Raw genomic sequence first — 17,487 nt, forward strand, 5'->3', positions numbered from 1 at the left:
GGCCGGTCTGATGCACCTTGCAAGATGTTGCAGCAGCAAATTTCTTATTGGTCAGATGAGATGATAAAGGACCCGGCACGATACCGGGTGCACGGCCGTCCGGATTAAGTAAACGAAAATCTCCGGTAACATTATTAAAAACACATTTGTACAGCGGCGCCCAGCCCAGATGATCTGGTCACTGCATTGACCGGTCAGCATCAGTGACCCAGCCCTTGGCCCTTGCCCTCGTCTCGTCTCTCTCACCGGCTTCTCCATTTCCTGATAATATTTACTACTACGTATAAAAACACGCAGCTCCTGCCCGTGGCCTCCCACTCCCATCATCGATCGTCTTCGTCTGATCCCTCGCTCGATCGCTCTATATAGCAAAGCAGCAGCCGAGCATCGTCGTCGTTCGTCCAACTCCCCCGGCCGGCCGGCGACCCGCGCCGCGATATGCTGCTGCACACCGTCCGGTTCCTCTGCTCCGTCGTCGCCGCCTTCGCGCGCCTGGTCCGCGAGCTCCGCAAGGCGTCCGACGTCATGGCATCCGCATGCTCTCTGTCTCCGGTAGCGGTCCTCACCGCACCCGCTATGGCGGCGGCGCCATCTCCCATCGGCCTGATAGCCTCCACGCCGCTCCCGAAGCGAAAGAAGATGCTTGCCCACCAGGTTGCCATCCCGGAGGACCTGCAGCTCGTCGCGCCGCCGCCGCCGCCGCCACCCGTGCCTGCGCTTCCTCTTGCAGACGCAGTGGTGTCCGACTGCATCAGTGGGAGTGGGAGTGGGAGTGGGATCGGGATGGTAGTAGAGCAACAACAGGCTCGGAGCTTGGCGAAGAAGGCCGCGTGGGCGGCCAGGAGGCGGCCGTCGACGCTCGTCATACCGGTGGCCGACGACGCTGGCGAGGTCGCCGCCGGTTGGGCCGCAGCTGCCGCGCCGGTGAAGGAGGCCGACGTGGAGGTGGTGGGGGACGGGTTTTGGTTGGCGAGTAGAGCAGGACCGAGGCATGCGATGGAGGACGCATATGCTGTGCTGACTGACAAAAACCATGCAGATTCTCAACTGGTAATTACATCTTTGCATCACGTGAAAATAATTCAAGCTCATTGTATATATCTATATATAGAATGCACTAGATCAAATAATTAGTTGACTAAAAAATTGCTAGTGAAATTAAATAACTAACAAATATCTAGTTAATTATCAGCTAATTGTAGTTGGGTTGAACCACCTAATAACTAATGGGTAATTGACGGTGTAGGTCATACTAATAGTTGGCTAGACTATTAAATGAGAGTGTTTGGATGTCTATAAATAAAAATATAGCTAATAGCTAAACTAATAGTTGGATGTTTGGATGCTTGCTAAAGCTATCTCCAGCATATCCACTATTCCATTCTTTATTTTAAATTGCAATCTATAAATAACGTCATCTATAGTTCTATGTCCCGTATTTACCCTATCCACTGTAGACAGTTTAACTATTAGATAGAGGGCATTTAAACATGGTCATATATAGTACTGTTACAAACTAGTACATATATAGATCTTTTGGTCAAAATAATATATGTTAATTTGAATATTGTTGTGAGAGTGTGAGGTAAATCATCGAGGTGTCTCGAAAATAATACAATAGTAAGTCAGATGGCAGGCACTTCATGATCGAATGTCACCATACTTAACACATATTATAACATATATGATAATATATAAAACCGATCTGTTTTGAAGCGTAGCTCCACTAGAACATTATATATATGAAATCCAATCTGTTTTGACCCAGTAAATTAGAAGATCTACATTAATTACACAGTTACACTACCCGCAACGTACTGAAGGAATAATAAATTAAATCACAAAGCTTTATCATTAATTCTTTCTCGATCTCATCTCGCAGGCATTCTACGGTGTCTTCGACGGCCACGGCGGGCGCGCGGCCGTGGACTTCGTCTCCGAGCGGCTCAGCAAGAACGTGGTGTCCGCGGTCCTCGCCGCCGCCGGAACGCAGACGTCGGAGGACGACGGTGTCTCGGCGGCTATCAGAGCGGCGTACCTTGCCACCGACAGCGAGCTCCTCACGCAGCACCAGGTGCGTGCCGCGACACTGACGCTTAATTAGCTTTTTCCTTCGTTTGTTTACCAGGTCTACGCTCTTTTCCCACGTACGTTGAACGCGTCAAAAGCTTCTTTTGTTGCTGCGCAACATTTGTGTGTGTGTGTGTGTCTGTTTTGGCTGCTCATGTGACTGCGACAAGCTAGGGTTTTGAGGACATACGTGCACTCACTGCTTGCCGTGTCCCTATAGGCTATAGCGTCCCGCGTACAAAAAAAGCTCTGCAATTTCGTTGTGAAAAAAAGCAAAAGTAATGACGTCGATTATATTAATGTCTTTGAACTGACGCGCAGGGCTCAAGCGGCGGTGCGTGCGCCGCGACGGCGCTGGTGAAGGGCGGCGACCTGTACGTGGCGCACCTGGGCGACTGCCGCGCCGTGCTGAGCCGCGGGGGCGTCGCGACGGCGCTGACGGCCGACCACACCTGCGCCAGGGAGGAGGAGCGGGAGCGCATCGAGCAGGAGGGAGGCTACGTGAGCCGCAGCGGCAGCGGCGTGTGGCGGGTGCAGGGCAGCCTTGCCGTGTCGCGCGCGTTCGGGGACGGCGCGCTCAAGCGGTGGGTCGTCGCGGAGCCGGCGGTCACCCGGCTGCCCCTCGCCGCTGGCTGCGACTTCCTGGTCATCGCGTCCGACGGGCTCTGGGACAAGGTCAGCAACCAGGAGGCCGTAGATGCCGTCTCCAGGAGCCGCGCCGCCTCATCCTGCAGGGACCTGGTGGACATGGCACGGCGCAGGGGAAGCAGGGACGACGTCACCGTCATGGTAGTCGACCTCCAGAGGTTCCTAAGATTCGATCAGTGACGGGTCCGAGCTGTTGGAGGCACTAACTGTTCACCAGGGTTTTTCATTGAGGGAAGTGAAAGTGAAACAAAAGATGACGGTACACTGACCACCAATGATTGTAGATATACAGCATGCGGTTTATTTGCATCCCTGCTGCTGGGGAGCAAATTAATTACTGCAAACGTCATTCTTTTTTCTAACCCTCGATTGTAAACTACGTAGTTGAAGCTAGGAATGCAGTGACTTGATGTTGCAGACAATTAGGAATGGAACTATTATTATTATTATTGCACGTAACTTTTGCTCTGTCATTTTTTAAGTAAAATACATCAACGGTCCTTGAACTTGACACGATGTGTCACTTGACACTTGAGTCTTCAAACTCAGAAAATCAGCAAAACGGGGCACCTAACTTGTTGGCCTATACAAAACCACTCAAAAACCGGGTTTCCTTATTAAACCAGATGTCGATGTGGCGTGACATGTTAAAGTCAGTTGGTTTTCGTCACTTGGGTTCCCGAATTTGGCATGTTGTGTCACCTGAGTCGCTACAATATGGCATGCTCATCGGCATCCCATTTGAGCAAACTCAGTTTTGGATGGTTTTACATAGACCGACTAAGTTAGTGGACCAGATTTGTTAGTTTTTTAGTTCGGTGACCTAAGTGACACAACGTGCCAACAAGTTCGAGAACCTCTACTGCATTTAGTCTTCTCTTTTCGAATGGTCTTTGTGAACTGAGGCAGGGATTTTGGATCTATTGAACTCACTTCCTTTTATTTGTATAAATTATACACAAATTATTTGATAAAATGTTAGAGCACAATGATTAGAAGGGAACGATATTCATTTGGGACATATAACCACTGTACAAATAATCCTATTTTTGTGTCACAAGTATTTGCATAATTTATATTTTATTTTACTAATTTTTAGTAGGGGTGGAGCATAGAGTGGAGGGGCACAATAGCGAGCACGAGAGAGGGGAGCGCCAGCGGCGGCAGGGACATCGAGAGCGAGCCAGACCGAGGAGAGGTGGCGATGAGGGAAGGGAAGGGTCACAGCGACCAGACTTGACAGGAGGAGGGAGGTGCAGTGCATGGGCTGCTTAGGGCGATTGTGCGGACCCATTACGTGGGGAGATAGAGTAAATGTGTGACCTGCTCGCTTCGTGCGTGACACAAACGATGGTGGAATGGAGAAAACTGGTGCTTTATAGCAGTAGAGACGGTTAAGGTGAAAATGGATGTTCAAAATCAAAATTATCCAAATTCAATTCATGTAAAACTTCTAATACGAATATCCATGTATGTATTCATTTCTAATGGATATACTCAATGTGTGCATCCCAATTCGTTTTCTATTATTTTTCTCTATCCAATACAACATCCAAAAACATTTGTATCCATTAAAAATATGCTACTATGCTGAAACTATCTAATTTTTCTAGTGACTAATGATTAACAGTACTGATTTTATAGTATTACCAATATGTACCATTAAATATATCTAGAAGTAATGACTAATAATATGAATCTTAATAGAAATAAGGATATTTAAATAAAAAATAATTAGTATTTATATACCAATGAAATGAACTTAAAGGTGGTTTATTAGGGAGTGTGCACCAATCTCTTGCGATCTCCTGGTTTTCGATAGTTCAACAAACCTAAGAAATCTAAGATCAAAAGCTTCCCCTCAAAGTAGTAGTTTAATGGAGAGAAGTCATGAGGAAGAAGGTGACTTTCATGTTTTATAGGCGTTGATTAGCAGAGGCGGACAATTTAAAAACAACCACCTCTATTAATAGATATTAATGAAGACGATTGTCTTAACAAACCTGCGTCTATTAATTGTTTAAAGGAGGTGGGTGACTTAGGGCATGTACAATGCTTAGACACCAAAACGGTTCTCCAAGTATAATAGACAGCTAAGAGACTCTTTCATACAATGGAGTGTCTATAAATACAGTCTGTTAATAAATGCATATGTAGAGTAGACTTAAAAACACTCTTGATCAAATATGCACACACATTTTGTATTAGCTACTACCGGAACTGCAAGAGTCTGCCACCCAATCTCATTGCCACTGCACGAGATCTGCAAGAGACAACCGGAACTCGTACAGTCGGCAGAGGCGTCGTCAGTTCTTGCTAGGGACAGGAGCCAGAGACGTCTCCCCACCAAGCAACGGCTGCAAAGATTTTTTTTCAGAAAACCCCCTGGAGACGGGTGTGGAGACGCCTGATTAAATGGCGTTGTACACGCCCTTAATGCAACCGCCTCTGTTAATATAGATTAACGCAACCAGTCGCCTTAAGTAGCCCACCTCCGTTAACTTTTAATCGAGGCGGGCGCAAAGGCAGCGACCCTGCCAGCGTTTAACGAAGGCGACGAACAGACACGCCCACCTTCAAAAATGTTTTGCAATTGTCTTCCAAAATCTTTTGTGTAGTAGTGTATGCCAATTTTAGCTAGTATGACCAATGACATAGAATGTATATTTTAACAGTTGGTGGCCTTCAACTTCAAAAGGTTGGACCCTTGAAAGTATTTAGAAGTTATATATATTCATGGAAGTAGCTCATGCATGCTTTTTCTTTAATACCAATGATTATATGATTGTCGATTTAATTTATAGTTTATATGACTAATATGATTTTTGACATGCAATTACTATATGGCTAGATGAATGAGGACGAGTGACCGAGCGAGCTATAAAATACGGGGTCGGGCACCTTTTCAATTCATACCTTTATTTGTCTTTTGTGTAAAATAAAGTATAATATTTGTTCTTATCAGTTTTAATATGTGGCATGTGGACTATATGTTTGTTTTGATACTAAATTTATCTTTATAGATATTAAATATGATTGTGTGTCGTTGCAATACACGGTCATTAGACTAGTAGTGCAATAACGGCTGGTCCAGAGGAATATTTTTTTAGGGCTAGTTTGGGAACATCGTTTTCCCAAGGGAAAATGAACTAATTTCCCTTATAATAATAGTAATTTAGGCATATATCAATTAAGCTAATTCGGTTTTATGCAAAATATATTTATATACTATTATTAGCAAGATGTCGAAGATATTTACGTGCTACATTTTTACTGTAGAGGAGTGAGACAAAGAGTGTCATGTAAGTTATAGAGTAGAAACAAATTCTACTAATGCATAAAATCATTTCCCACCCTCCACCCCGTGAATTTGAGATAGGCTTATATCTCAACTTTGGAAAGTGGTGGAATATCAAATTCCAAACTAAATAAGTTACTTTATTAAGTGAATTCCAATTCCTTTAAAATGAAGGGATCCAAACGCCCTCTTAGGAAAATTGGAATCCCTTTGAAAAACGGTGTTCCCAAACTAACCCTTAGTATATTTTACTCGTTCACAAAACCTGAAAGAACAGACGGCGTCGTATGTGGGAACCAGGCAAATTGGAAAACCTAGCAGAAGACTGCGTCACCCAGCCGGCCAGCTTCCAAACAAAGGCGCTACTACCTGGTCTACTATACTAGCTAGTACTTCCATCTCCCTCGCCGGCCTGGCAGGGAGGACGTACGTTGTTTGAGTCGCGTGTGAGGCTGAGATGACTACGTACGTACGTCAATCACATACACACGACGTATAGATATAGCAGCTGCTGATACTAGAGATTGACTTGCACAAACAAATCTTTCCGGCGCGATCGAATCTTTTACGTATATATTCCATAAAAGCCAAAACGATATATTTATCTGTAGTAGTAGATTATTTCAACCTCTTGCATGAAAAAAATACGATGCTCAGGTACCTCGATCGTCGTTATTAATTGCATGACGAACTGTGTGTGTATAGTTACCCTCCTTAAGGCGCCGCAATCGACTAATTGAACGAGTCCTTTTCTTTCCGGCTTCGAGATCTTATACTAATGAAACTTATATTACCTATCCATCCCATATCGTTGGTGTTGAGTTGGTATGCATGGCTCAGTCCCCAGCAGCTAGCTAGGCCGGCCCAGTCCCACGCAGACCCTTTGTTTTTTCTTTCTGTGGCTAGAGGAGAATGCAATTTCAAAACCAACCTAACTAATAATAGCTACACACGCGCGTACTTTTCTATTTGACTTGTTAAAGTCTGACAAATTAAATAAAATATTTTTAAATATACTTGCTTCCTCTCTAGCTAGATGCCTCAGCTCTTCATTTAATTAAGATGATTTTAGGCAACACTTTTGCACATCAACAACGTACTAGCTAGTACAAGTAATTTATTTTTATGATTTGATGTTTATCTTTTAGTCATTATATATATCATTTTTTTGTCATTACATAACTGTAGAAAAAAATTATCTTTGTGCCGACAAAAAAAAAATCATATTTTATCTGATTTATGTTTTTGTTCTAACGAGTTTTTTTTTATTCTCGATACTAAGAACCTACAGTTTATGCCTACAAAAATTATATCGATCTACATCTCCAATATTATTTTAATATAAAATGTATACAATAACTTCAGTCCAAGGCTCCGTTTGGATATAGATATTGGAGATGGTGGAATTGAATTAGATCAAATACCAAATCAGACTGGCTTTGGAAATCGGATGCAATACCAAATCCAATTCAATTCCGAGCAAAACAGAGGGTGGGGGTCGAAGTTGGAGTGTGGGGGCACGTGTAGAGTTGAATTCTGGGTCCAAACACCAGAATTCGGGTTTGTCATTTCCAATTTTTGAATTCTGGGTCTGAATTCTGACATCCGAACATAGTGTAAAAGGAAACTAGAAACTAGAATAATATAAAAGGCTGCAATTTTAATGTAAATGTATTCATCTTGAAGGAAACTAAAAGTCAAGCACTAAATTTTAACAAGTCCGGTTTTTAAAGTATGACGTTCAAATGGCAATTTTAAGCAAAAAGTGAGATTATTGTCTTTATAGATGTTACGCACTTGACAAAAAAAACAAGATTTTCCAATTATTCTATATCCAGCTAATAATTTAACATTGCCAGCAAATAGCTTCTTACATTTAGAGAAGTATACATATTTCCTAACTATTTTTCTTTGACGAAGTACGTACTACACTTATATAATAAGCTCTACTACCACCGTACCTTAGGTGGCGCAAGTGTACTTAATTTTCTGGTTGATCAGATTAACTAGTATTAGGTCCCGGCAGTGTACGTATATATGCACACGTACGCCCTCGCCGTCGGGATTAAGTAAACGAAATTCCCCGGTAACAATATAAAAAAAACATATCCCAGATGATATGTGATGGCCACAGCATTAGTTGACCAGTCGGCAGCAGTGACCCAGCCCCCGGCCCCTTCTCACATCTTGTCCCGTTCCTCTCGTCATCTTCTCACTCTTCCACTCCTCATCACCACGTATAAAAACATTGGAAGCTAGCTGATCCATCTGCAGTGCAGGTGACTCCCATCCCGGCGGGGAACCTGGGCTAGCTCTTGCATCGCTCACCTTCGGACTCAGCAGCTAGCGCCAGTTTGACCGTCTCCCTCTCCGGCCATCAGCCCATCACCACCAAGCTAGCTCTAGCTAGACATGCTACAGACTGCCAGGTTCCAGTGCTCCGTCGCCGCAGTCTTGTCGCGCCTACTCAGCGAGCTCCGCAAGGTCCTCATCAGGGCATCCGCGTTCTCTCCGTTCATAGCTTCCCTACCGACGTCGGCGGCGGCGTCGTCTCCACCCGCCGGCGTAATCTCCGCTATGACCCTCGCGTTGCGGATGAGGAAGACGCCTGCTGCTGCCTCAGACGTCGTCTCTATCCACGAGCAGCTGCTGCTGGTGGTGGCGCCTCCCGCCGCTGTTGCCGGTGCAGATTCGTCCAACGACGTTGTCGGTAGTTGTGGCCATGACGTAGCGGAGCCGGAGCAACAGGCTGAGAGCAAGAAGAAGAAGAAGAAGACAGCGTGGGCTGCGAGGAGGCGGCCCTCAAGGCTGGTTATACCGGTGGCGGATGTCGATGCCGGCGAGGTGGCTGCCGGCTGGGGCGCCGCGGCTGCCGCCCCGGCGAAGGAGGCCGACGTAGAGGTGGAGGGCGAGGGGTTCAGGCTGGCCAGTAGAGCAGGACCGAGGCATGCGATGGAGGATGCGTATGCCGTGGTTACTGACAAACATGATGGAACTTCTGATCTGGTAATTGTTTTTTTTCCTCTGTGGCAAACGATATGATAAATTGCTTGCTTGATTTTTGTTGAAACCAAACTTTTATTATTATTACTGGCTAAATTTATTTTCCATCATCCTTACAAAAAAAATAATTTTCCATCGTAATGCATGACTTATAGACTCGTAAGGCCTAAGCAATGCTATGGATTAAGATACCATTCATAATAATTTCCATCATAGATAAAGTATGACTATATATATACTCAGTTCACGGACCGATGATAACGTTTCGTTAAAGAAATATGTCATATTCATATATCCTTAGTATACACTTTCCAGTTAAACTTGCACACATATATCATACTTTTGTTTCCATGAATTATTTCATGAATTGGTGAAGGTAACGTTTTTGCTACATTAATTACTGTGTATGTCAAATATGAATATTTGATCTCTCCGCCTGTTTGCATAATTCATTTAACATAATTTCAGATGTAGTCCTTTTTTATACACTTGGGTGGTATCACAAGCCTTTTTTAGAAAAAAATACATAATTATTTCATATGTTGATAATTAAGTGCAAAAGTATAAGTGTATGTTATAAGTTTTAGGACAAGCTAAGGTCCTGTTTGAATGCACTAGAGCTTAGTTAGTTGAATGAAAACTTGCTAGTGAAATTACCTGACTAACTATTAGCTAATTTTAGCTAGGTTGGACTAGCTAATGAACTAACATGCAGTTGAGAGTGCAACTAATAGTTATCTGAATTATTAGTTGAAGCGGTACTGAACTTTATTCTAAAGAAGTTGAGGTTGCAGTATTGAAGTAAGTTGAAGCAGCTGGTTCGGGCAGAAGGCAAGTTTAGATCAACAAAAGATATCAGGAAGCAGATTGGTTTCGTGTTCCTTTCTGATTTGAAGAGTGGGATGTATGGAACTTCAGATTTGAACAGTGAGTTGTATGGTTCCAGGTTCGTGGTTCCGGAAAATTTTCATATCAGCTTGCTGGTGAACGTGAACGGAAACGATATGTTTGTGTCTCAAAGTTCGGCTTGCTCCTACGTACACGGTGATTTCATGAAATAAATTGACGAATTGAAGCGTATCATTCGTTGCCGGGAAATTAAGAGGAAGAAAAGAGAGTAAAAAGGCACTTAATTTTATTTTAGAGAAGAGATTAACTTAAAAATACTATTTTAGAGAAGTTGAATTTGTAGATACTAGAAGAGAGAAGCCTGTTTAATTGAGTGTTATAATAGCAAAACTCTTTTGACCCAGTGTAAGAGAAGTACGCGCCCAACACTGATATAGTGATATGGAGTAGCTATCACGTTTTGGTCTGTTAATCTCTGGGCCTTTTCCTGCAGGCATTCTACGGTGTGTTCGATGGACACGGCGGACGCGCGGCCGTGGACTTCGTCTCCGAGAGGCTGGGCAGGAACGTCGTCTCCGCCGTGCTGGCGGCAGCGGGGACGACGGAGATGCACGGGGGGGCATGGTCGTCGTCGGCAGAGACGAAGGACGTCGTCTCGGCGGCGATCAGAGCGGCCTACCTGGACACCGACAACCAGCTCCTCGCGCAACATCAGGTGCGTGTGCGTTGCGTACAGCGTACGTACTGCTAGAGTGACACCGCTCATACGCACGTTCGTTTTGTTTACCTGGTCCATGCATGCACTTTTAATTCCTCGCATGTTGAACACGTCAAAGAAAAGATTCCTTTGTTGGTGCGATATACTTCGCTCTAAATCGTACTCCATCTATTTCAAAATAATATTCGTGTATTAATATATTCATACAATATTTGATATATGTATTTTATATATGTGTCTAAATTTATTATCATTAATTTAAATATAGAAAAAAATTAAAACGCTAAAATGACTTATATATGAGATTAAGTTATTTTAAATTTTTAAATGTCAAAACATCTTAAATGTAACTAACTTTATATACTGAAACAATAATATTTATAATATTAAATAGTTATTATTAAATTTTCTATTAAATGCCTTTTTAATTATTTTTTAGATGATGCCATATTTTTTATGGTTTTCTTATAATTTTAATTAATATTAGTTTTTAAAAATAACTTATAATTTGAAGCTATCATAGAGTACTATAAACGATGCTTTTGGATGGCCACTAGGTGAGCACGTCATGGTTGGCATATATGATCCTAGGTGAACTTGCCGCGTGTCACTAGCGCACGAGATTCTGTGAGGAAGTGTTGTAGATGGGTCACTCATGTGTGGAGCCATTCCGGATGTGGTCCCATATATTAGTGATTAAGGGTATGTTTGGTGGGAGAGTCAATTAGAATTGAGCAACTCAATTCCAGTTTTGATAATAGAACCGTTTTATTTCGCGTTTGAGAAACAAAACAAGACGACTCTATTTTTTATTTGGTTGAAGAGTAGAATAGAGCGAGCCGCTCCGTTATCTGTTTGGTTGGAGAGCCATATGAGTGTATGCACAAGTTAGGAGAGGGAGGAGCGCTTGCGTCCGAGAGTGCTCGTATCCTGTCGTTTTTTTGAAGCCAGAGCATTTTAACTATTTATGATAAATTTTACTCCACCATTCTACTCTTTTTTTATTGTAAACCAAATATCCAAAAATAGTAATGAAGCCACTTCATTTTTCTAACTCCTCAACCAAACTTAGCCCTAAGTTAAGGGCATAGGAATCGTTTCCGTCACTGCTGGCGTTGTGCGGGCGGAAAAGATGGAAAAAAATTCTTTGCATACCGGATGCAAACCTCACTTTTAACAGCCCCTCACATATCCCTACTGCTGGTCCATATAAATAGAAAAAAAAACAAATTACTAAGGGGTTATTTTGTAAATTTTGATCTGTCTTTATGAGCCTCGAAGTGGTATATGTGATAGGCTGTAAAAGGTGAGATTTACATCCGGTATGCACAGAATTTTTTTTCGAAAAGATCCGAGACTATTTTTTAAAAAGAGATGATTTACTTTAAAAGCATTTGTCTTCGCTACTATACTGAGTACAACACATGATTTAATTAATGAACTTAGGGGTGTTTGGTTTCTAGGGACTAACTTTTAGTCCGGGCATTTTATTCCATTTTAGTTCTAAAATTGACAAATATAGAAACTAAAACTCTATTCTAGTTTCTATATTTGACAATTTATAGTCTAAAATGAAATAAAATGATGGGACTAAACATTAGTCCCTACAAACCAAACACCCCTTTACTCTAAACAAGTTTGAATCTGAGTTTTAGGAGTGTTTTAGTTTGAAGCTTCAATTTTCAGCCACGGTCCTCTCTATTAGTGTACAGTTTGTCTGAAACTGAATATTAAATCAGTTTACGAAAAGTTTATACGAGTTTTCAATCAATCTCCAAACTTTGGTTGCATGACAAACTATTTCGTCTCCATAAGTCTGTTTGCGTTCGTTGACAGAAAATACCATGAGTCTAAATACATAGGTGAAAAAATGACGTGATATTTGCTCCTTGGACAAACGCGCAGGGTGAAAGCGGCGGCGCATGTGCCACAACGGCAGTGGTGAAGGGCGGCCACCTCTACGTCGCGCATGTCGGCGACTGCCGCGCGGTGCTGAGCCGCAACGGCACCGCGGACGCGCTGACGGCGGACCACACCTGCGCCCGGGAGGACGAGCGGGCGCGCATCGAGCGGCTGGGCGGCTACGTGAGGTGCGGCGGCAGCGGCGTGTGGCGGGTGCAGGGCAGCCTCGCCGTGTCGCGCGCGTTCGGCGACGGCGCGCTGAAGCGGTGGGTCGTCGCCGAGCCAGCGGTTGCCACGGTGGCGCTTGCCGCTGACTGCGAGTTCCTGGTCATCGCGTCGGACGGGCTCTGGGACAAGGTCAGCAACCAGGAGGCCGTCGACGCTGTATCCAGGAGCCGTGCGACGGCCTGCAGGGAGCTCGTGGACATGGCGCGGCGCAGGGGGAGCAGGGACGACGTCACTGTCATGGTCGTTGACCTCGAGAGGTTTGTACGGTAGTAGTTTCCAACGAGGCAAAGGATATGATGATGCGCTGACTGAGCACCTATGAATCGAGCGAATTAGTTTGATTTGCGATTACAGAGGATGAACTGATGAGAGTTCCTTCCTCTGGACAGGTGAAGTGTACATATACACGATAGAGTTTGTAACATCCGATTTGTTTTGTTTTTTTTTGTTTATTTATGTCTGCATAAAACTGTTGCTGACATTTAAAACCATAAGTGCGCGCGAGTCTGCAACAGAAAACCTCGTGGTCATCCAAAAACTTGCACAGATCTCAAAGCAGCCTTTCATAATTAATTAAATAGTGAAATTCACTACACCATATAGGTTCACAAAATGTCAAAATGCATATTCAGGTCTCTAAAGTTAGTTCGATTCTGATCTAGTTTTAAACGTGTGTTTCTGGTTGTGGCATGTCGACTTAGTGTTTTCGTGAATCTGACAAGTAGGGCCCATATGTTATTGGCAAGGCTTAAGGGGTGTTTGGTTTCTAGGGACTAATGTTTAGTCCCTTCATTTTGTTCCATTTTAGTATATAAATTGATAAATATAGAAACTAAAATAAAGTTTTAGTTTCTATATTTGATAATTTTGTAACTAAAGTGGAATAAAATGTAGGGACTAAAAATTAGTCCCTAGAAACCAAACACCCCCTTAATCTTAGAAAATTCATATATTTTCCATATGATCAAAGACAAAGATGAGTATTATATAAAACTTAAAGCTGCCAATGAGATGTATAACTTTTTTTCGTTTTGAGTTTTATCTTTTGAGATTGCTAAGATTAAAAAATAATATAAAGTTTCAGCAACATTTCACAATAGGAAAACGGGGAAGCTCCGACGGCCACGCTACGTCCGACGATTGTCAGACAAGCCGTCGGAGATAAGCTTATGTCCGACGGCTGTGAGATAAGCCGTCGGGCATAAGCTTATGTTCGACGGCTCCCAACGAAGCCGTCGAACTTAAGCGAATTTAAGCACCAAAACCGAACGCGTAGTTTTATTCCAGACATTTGCCCACCCGCCCACGACGCTGCCGCCCACCGGTGCTCCACCCGCCCCTCGCCGTCGCTGGTGCTACACCCGCCTCGCCGCCGCCGACTCGCCCCGACCCCCGCCCCATCTACGCCAGAACCGCCGCCGCTAAGTGAGTATTTTTTATTTGTAGTATTATTTTGTAAATGTATATATTGTTTTGTAGTTGTCATTTTTGAGTATTAAATAGTTTGTATGTTAAATATTGTTTAGCTTGTTATGTCCGACGATCGGAATTTGATTATGATGAGATACAATTATGATATGATGCTTTACATTCTGGTTATGATTATGAACTTGTCATATTAAAGGAGGCTCGGGCGGTTTCCTGAGAACTTGTCCGTAAGGACCTGTTCGTTGTATGAGCACCCGGGAAAATAGTGCAGTCATGAGGGTGGTATGGGACGCCCTTAGCTAATTAATTAGAAAAACTTGAGGTGTAGTTTACTTCGTCGTCGTGCCATCAATGGCGTCCGGGCACAATACTTGCTCTGCCGAGGCTGGGTGTTGTTGTTGGTCACTCTTCCTATGGGGAGATGTACTGTGTTTATCAAACTCTAGAAACCTAACGGGCGGCTATGACCTCTGGGGAATCTTTGTAAAAGCTACATAGTGAAACCCTGTCAGTTCACCTTGGAAGTGATCAATGGGGAGTCATGATCCACGGGCGGAACGGGAATCATGGCTCATAGGTAAAGCGTGCGACCTCTGTAGAGCAATGAAACCGATATATCAGCCATGCTCATGGTTATGAGCGGCCTTGGGGGCTCCTTTGATTAGAGATATAAATGGTTCGAGATACTATGGTTCCATTTATGGATTTGGTTACAAGATGATGATGATGGTTATATTAATGATATTTCTAACTATGGATCTTGGTATTTCCTCTATGAGGAGTGTCGGCGTTTCGGACCTGGGGGACCCTCAACCGAGCCGACCAGTGAATTTATCGCTGTGTGCCCCTGCCCAGATGGGTTGGCGCAAGATGGAACACAAGGGGAAATGCGGCTTGTATTATCTCGCACCGGGGGTGCTCGTAGTAGGGGGTTACAAGCGTCGCGAGAGAGAGAGAGAGCCTGTTTGTTTGCTCGTCCCCTGCGTGACCCCCCGCAGGAAGGACCTGGACCTCCCTTTTATAGATGCAAGAAGAGGGTCCAGATGTACAATAGGGGGTGTAGCTATGCGCTAACGTGTCTGGCAAAGAAGTGTCTGAGCCCTGTGTACATGCCAACGTGGCTGTCGGAGAAGTGCTTGAGCCCTGTGTACGCAATAACGTGGTCGTCGGAGAAGTGCCTGAGCCCTGTAGAAGCACAGCTGGCGGTGCGGCTGGGATCCTGCTGACGTCTCCTTGCTTCCGTAGGGGGCTGAGAACCACCGACGTCATGGACGCACGCGGGGAACCATCATTACCTGTTACCGGGGCGAGCCAGATGGGACGCCGGTCTTGTTCCCTCGTAGCCTGAGCTAGCTAGGGGTAGGGTAATGATGTATCCCCTGTGGCGCGGTCGGTCCGAGCCCAAGGTCGGGCGAGGCGAAGACTTCTCCCGAGGCCGAGGCCGAGGTCGGGCGAGGATGCGATTCCTCTCGAGGCCGAGGCCGAGTCTTGGGGTCGGGCGAGGCGGAGACCTCCTCCCGAGGCCGAGGCCTAAGGTCGGGCGAGGCGGAGCTTCCTGGATCGCCCGAGGCTGAAATCGACTGTTGTCAGCCTTACCCGGGTGGTTGGCACAGCAGTCGGAGCGGGGCGAGCAGCGCTGTTTTCCTGTCAGATCGGTCAGTGAAGGGGTGAAGTGACTGCGGTCACTTCGACCTTGCCGACTGAGGCGCGCGTGTCAGGATAAGGTGTCAGGCGGTCTTCGCATTGAATGCGCCTGCGACACGGTCGGTTGGTAAGGCGATTTGGCCAAGGTTGCTTCACAACGAAGCCTGACCGAGCTAGGCTTCGGGCGAGCCGAGGGTGCGCCCACTGCCTGAGGAGGCCCTCGGGCGAGACGTGAATTCGTCTGAGGCTACGGTTCCTCCTCGAGGCAGGGCTCGGGCGAGATCGCGTCCCTTGGGTAGACGAAGCCTTGACTTAAACCGCGCCCATCAGTCTTTGCGGTTTGTGCTGAGGGTGGTTACCAGCCGTGTTTAGGAGTGTTGGGGGTACCCCTAATTACGGTACCCGACAGTAGCCCTCGAGCCTCGGAGGGAGTGTTGGTACTCGCTTTGAGGCTTTGCCGCACTTTTTTGTGAGGGGACCGGCCTTTCTCGGTTATACTTTGTTCCGGTGGGTGCGCGCAAGCGCACCCACCGGGTGTAGCCCCCGAGGCCTTGGAGGAGTGGTTTTACTCCTTTGAGGTCATAATGCTTTTCGTGACGCCTCGGCCGGCCTTGTTGTTCCCTCATGCGGCCTGGCCGTAGCCCGGGTGTATGGTCAGGTGCCGAGTTTTTAGGCTGGTTTGTTGACGCTGTCAATAGCTTGGCCGTAGCCGGGTTGCGAGAGCAGCCCCCGAGCCTCCGCACGGAGCGAGAGGACGATCAAGGACCGTCTCGACTTTTGTTATACGCCCCTTCGTCGCCTTTCCGCAAGGAGGAAGGGGGGGGGGGGGAAGCGCCATGTTGCCCTCGGAGGGCGTCGATCATGGTGTTTCCGGTGAGTTGCTAACGGGTGATCCGAGTGGACGCCCGAGCCCCGTTCGATAAGGGTCGGTTAGTGGCCCAGAGGCGCGCTCCAAAAGTACCTGCAGATGATTTGCCGGACCCGGACCCATTCGATAGGGTCCGAGGGCTCGATGCCTCCCTCTAGTGGGATTCCGTTACAAAATCACTCCTGCTGGTCTCGGAAATGTCCTAGGGTACCTCAGGAGCGCAACCCGAGCCTCAGCCATGTAACAGACGTACCCAAAGTCATCCCTCACTCTGCGTGCTCTGGGGCGGCTGTCTGTAACACCCCAGGTGTTACTCAGGGTGTCCCTACCAGAGTTTCCCCTTTTACCCATTATCACATGAAGGCTGGTTTGGGCAAAGTTTACCAAACTTGGAATTCTAGGTCCTAAGCAAGTGTAATCCACTTTGGAGGTCATGCCCTAGCTTATCATGCACATCTAAGTGGGGATCTCCCAAAACCCTAGAGCAAAACCTCCATAGGCAATTATAACCCTAATGGAAGCCATGATCAAAAGATCATGTAAACATCATGATCATGGTTTGGGCCAAATATAAAAGTTGTAATATACTTAATACCCTACAATTAATAGTAAGGAAGTACCCCAAAAAGTTTTCAGAAAAGTCCTAAAAAGATCACCAAAGGTTGAACACAAGGGAAAAATGCAGATTTTGTCTAAGTCAAAAACCAACCCTTGAGCAAAGATCCCTCATGTTCACCTTGATCTCCTCTTCAAAACCAGTCGACCCAAATAACAAAGTGGCGCCAAATGAACCCTAGAATGCCCTGGAAAAGTTTGAACCCAAGCCAAAAC

At 45.3% G+C, this 17,487-nt stretch overlaps 2 protein-coding genes across 2 annotated transcripts; both read left to right on the forward strand.

The window, feature by feature from the left end:
• Window positions 1-438: 438 nt before the first annotated feature.
• Window positions 439-3,167, forward strand: LOC103652831 (probable protein phosphatase 2C 74). The gene is made up of 3 exons (XM_023302286.1): window positions 439-1,050; window positions 1,883-2,074; window positions 2,380-3,167. The coding sequence occupies exons 1-3, from the start codon at window positions 439-441 to the stop codon at window positions 2,896-2,898; spliced, it is 1,323 nt and encodes a 440-aa protein (XP_023158054.1). The 3' UTR covers window positions 2,899-3,167.
• Window positions 3,168-8,428: 5,261 nt separating this feature from the next.
• Window positions 8,429-13,146, forward strand: LOC103655100 (probable protein phosphatase 2C 74). The gene is made up of 3 exons (XM_020551985.1): window positions 8,429-9,022; window positions 10,362-10,583; window positions 12,492-13,146. The coding sequence occupies exons 1-3, from the start codon at window positions 8,429-8,431 to the stop codon at window positions 12,984-12,986; spliced, it is 1,311 nt and encodes a 436-aa protein (XP_020407574.1). The 3' UTR covers window positions 12,987-13,146.
• The last annotated feature ends 4,341 nt before the right edge of the window (window positions 13,147-17,487 follow it).

Source organism: Zea mays, chromosome 4, assembly GCF_902167145.1.
Source record: "Zea mays cultivar B73 chromosome 4, Zm-B73-REFERENCE-NAM-5.0, whole genome shotgun sequence".
Classification (NCBI taxonomy): Eukaryota; Viridiplantae; Streptophyta; class Magnoliopsida; order Poales; family Poaceae; genus Zea; species Zea mays.

Bases quoted from the DNA above. Each gene is read 5' to 3' on its own strand.
- LOC103652831 (XM_023302286.1), top strand. From the start codon at position 439: ATGCTGCTGCACACCGTCCGGTTCCTCTGCTCCGTCGTCGCCGCCTTC. The intron at 1,051-1,882 runs GTAATTACATCT...CTCATCTCGCAG, and splicing joins ACCATGCAGATTCTCAACTG to GCATTCTACGGTGTCTTCGA. The intron at 2,075-2,379 runs GTGCGTGCCGCG...TAATGTCTTTGA, and splicing joins AGCTCCTCACGCAGCACCAG to ACTGACGCGCAGGGCTCAAG.
- LOC103655100 (XM_020551985.1), top strand. From the start codon at position 8,429: ATGCTACAGACTGCCAGGTTCCAGTGCTCCGTCGCCGCAGTCTTGTCG. The intron at 9,023-10,361 runs GTAATTGTTTTT...CTTTTCCTGCAG, and splicing joins ATGATGGAACTTCTGATCTG to GCATTCTACGGTGTGTTCGA. The intron at 10,584-12,491 runs GTGCGTGTGCGT...ACAAACGCGCAG, and splicing joins AGCTCCTCGCGCAACATCAG to GGTGAAAGCGGCGGCGCATG.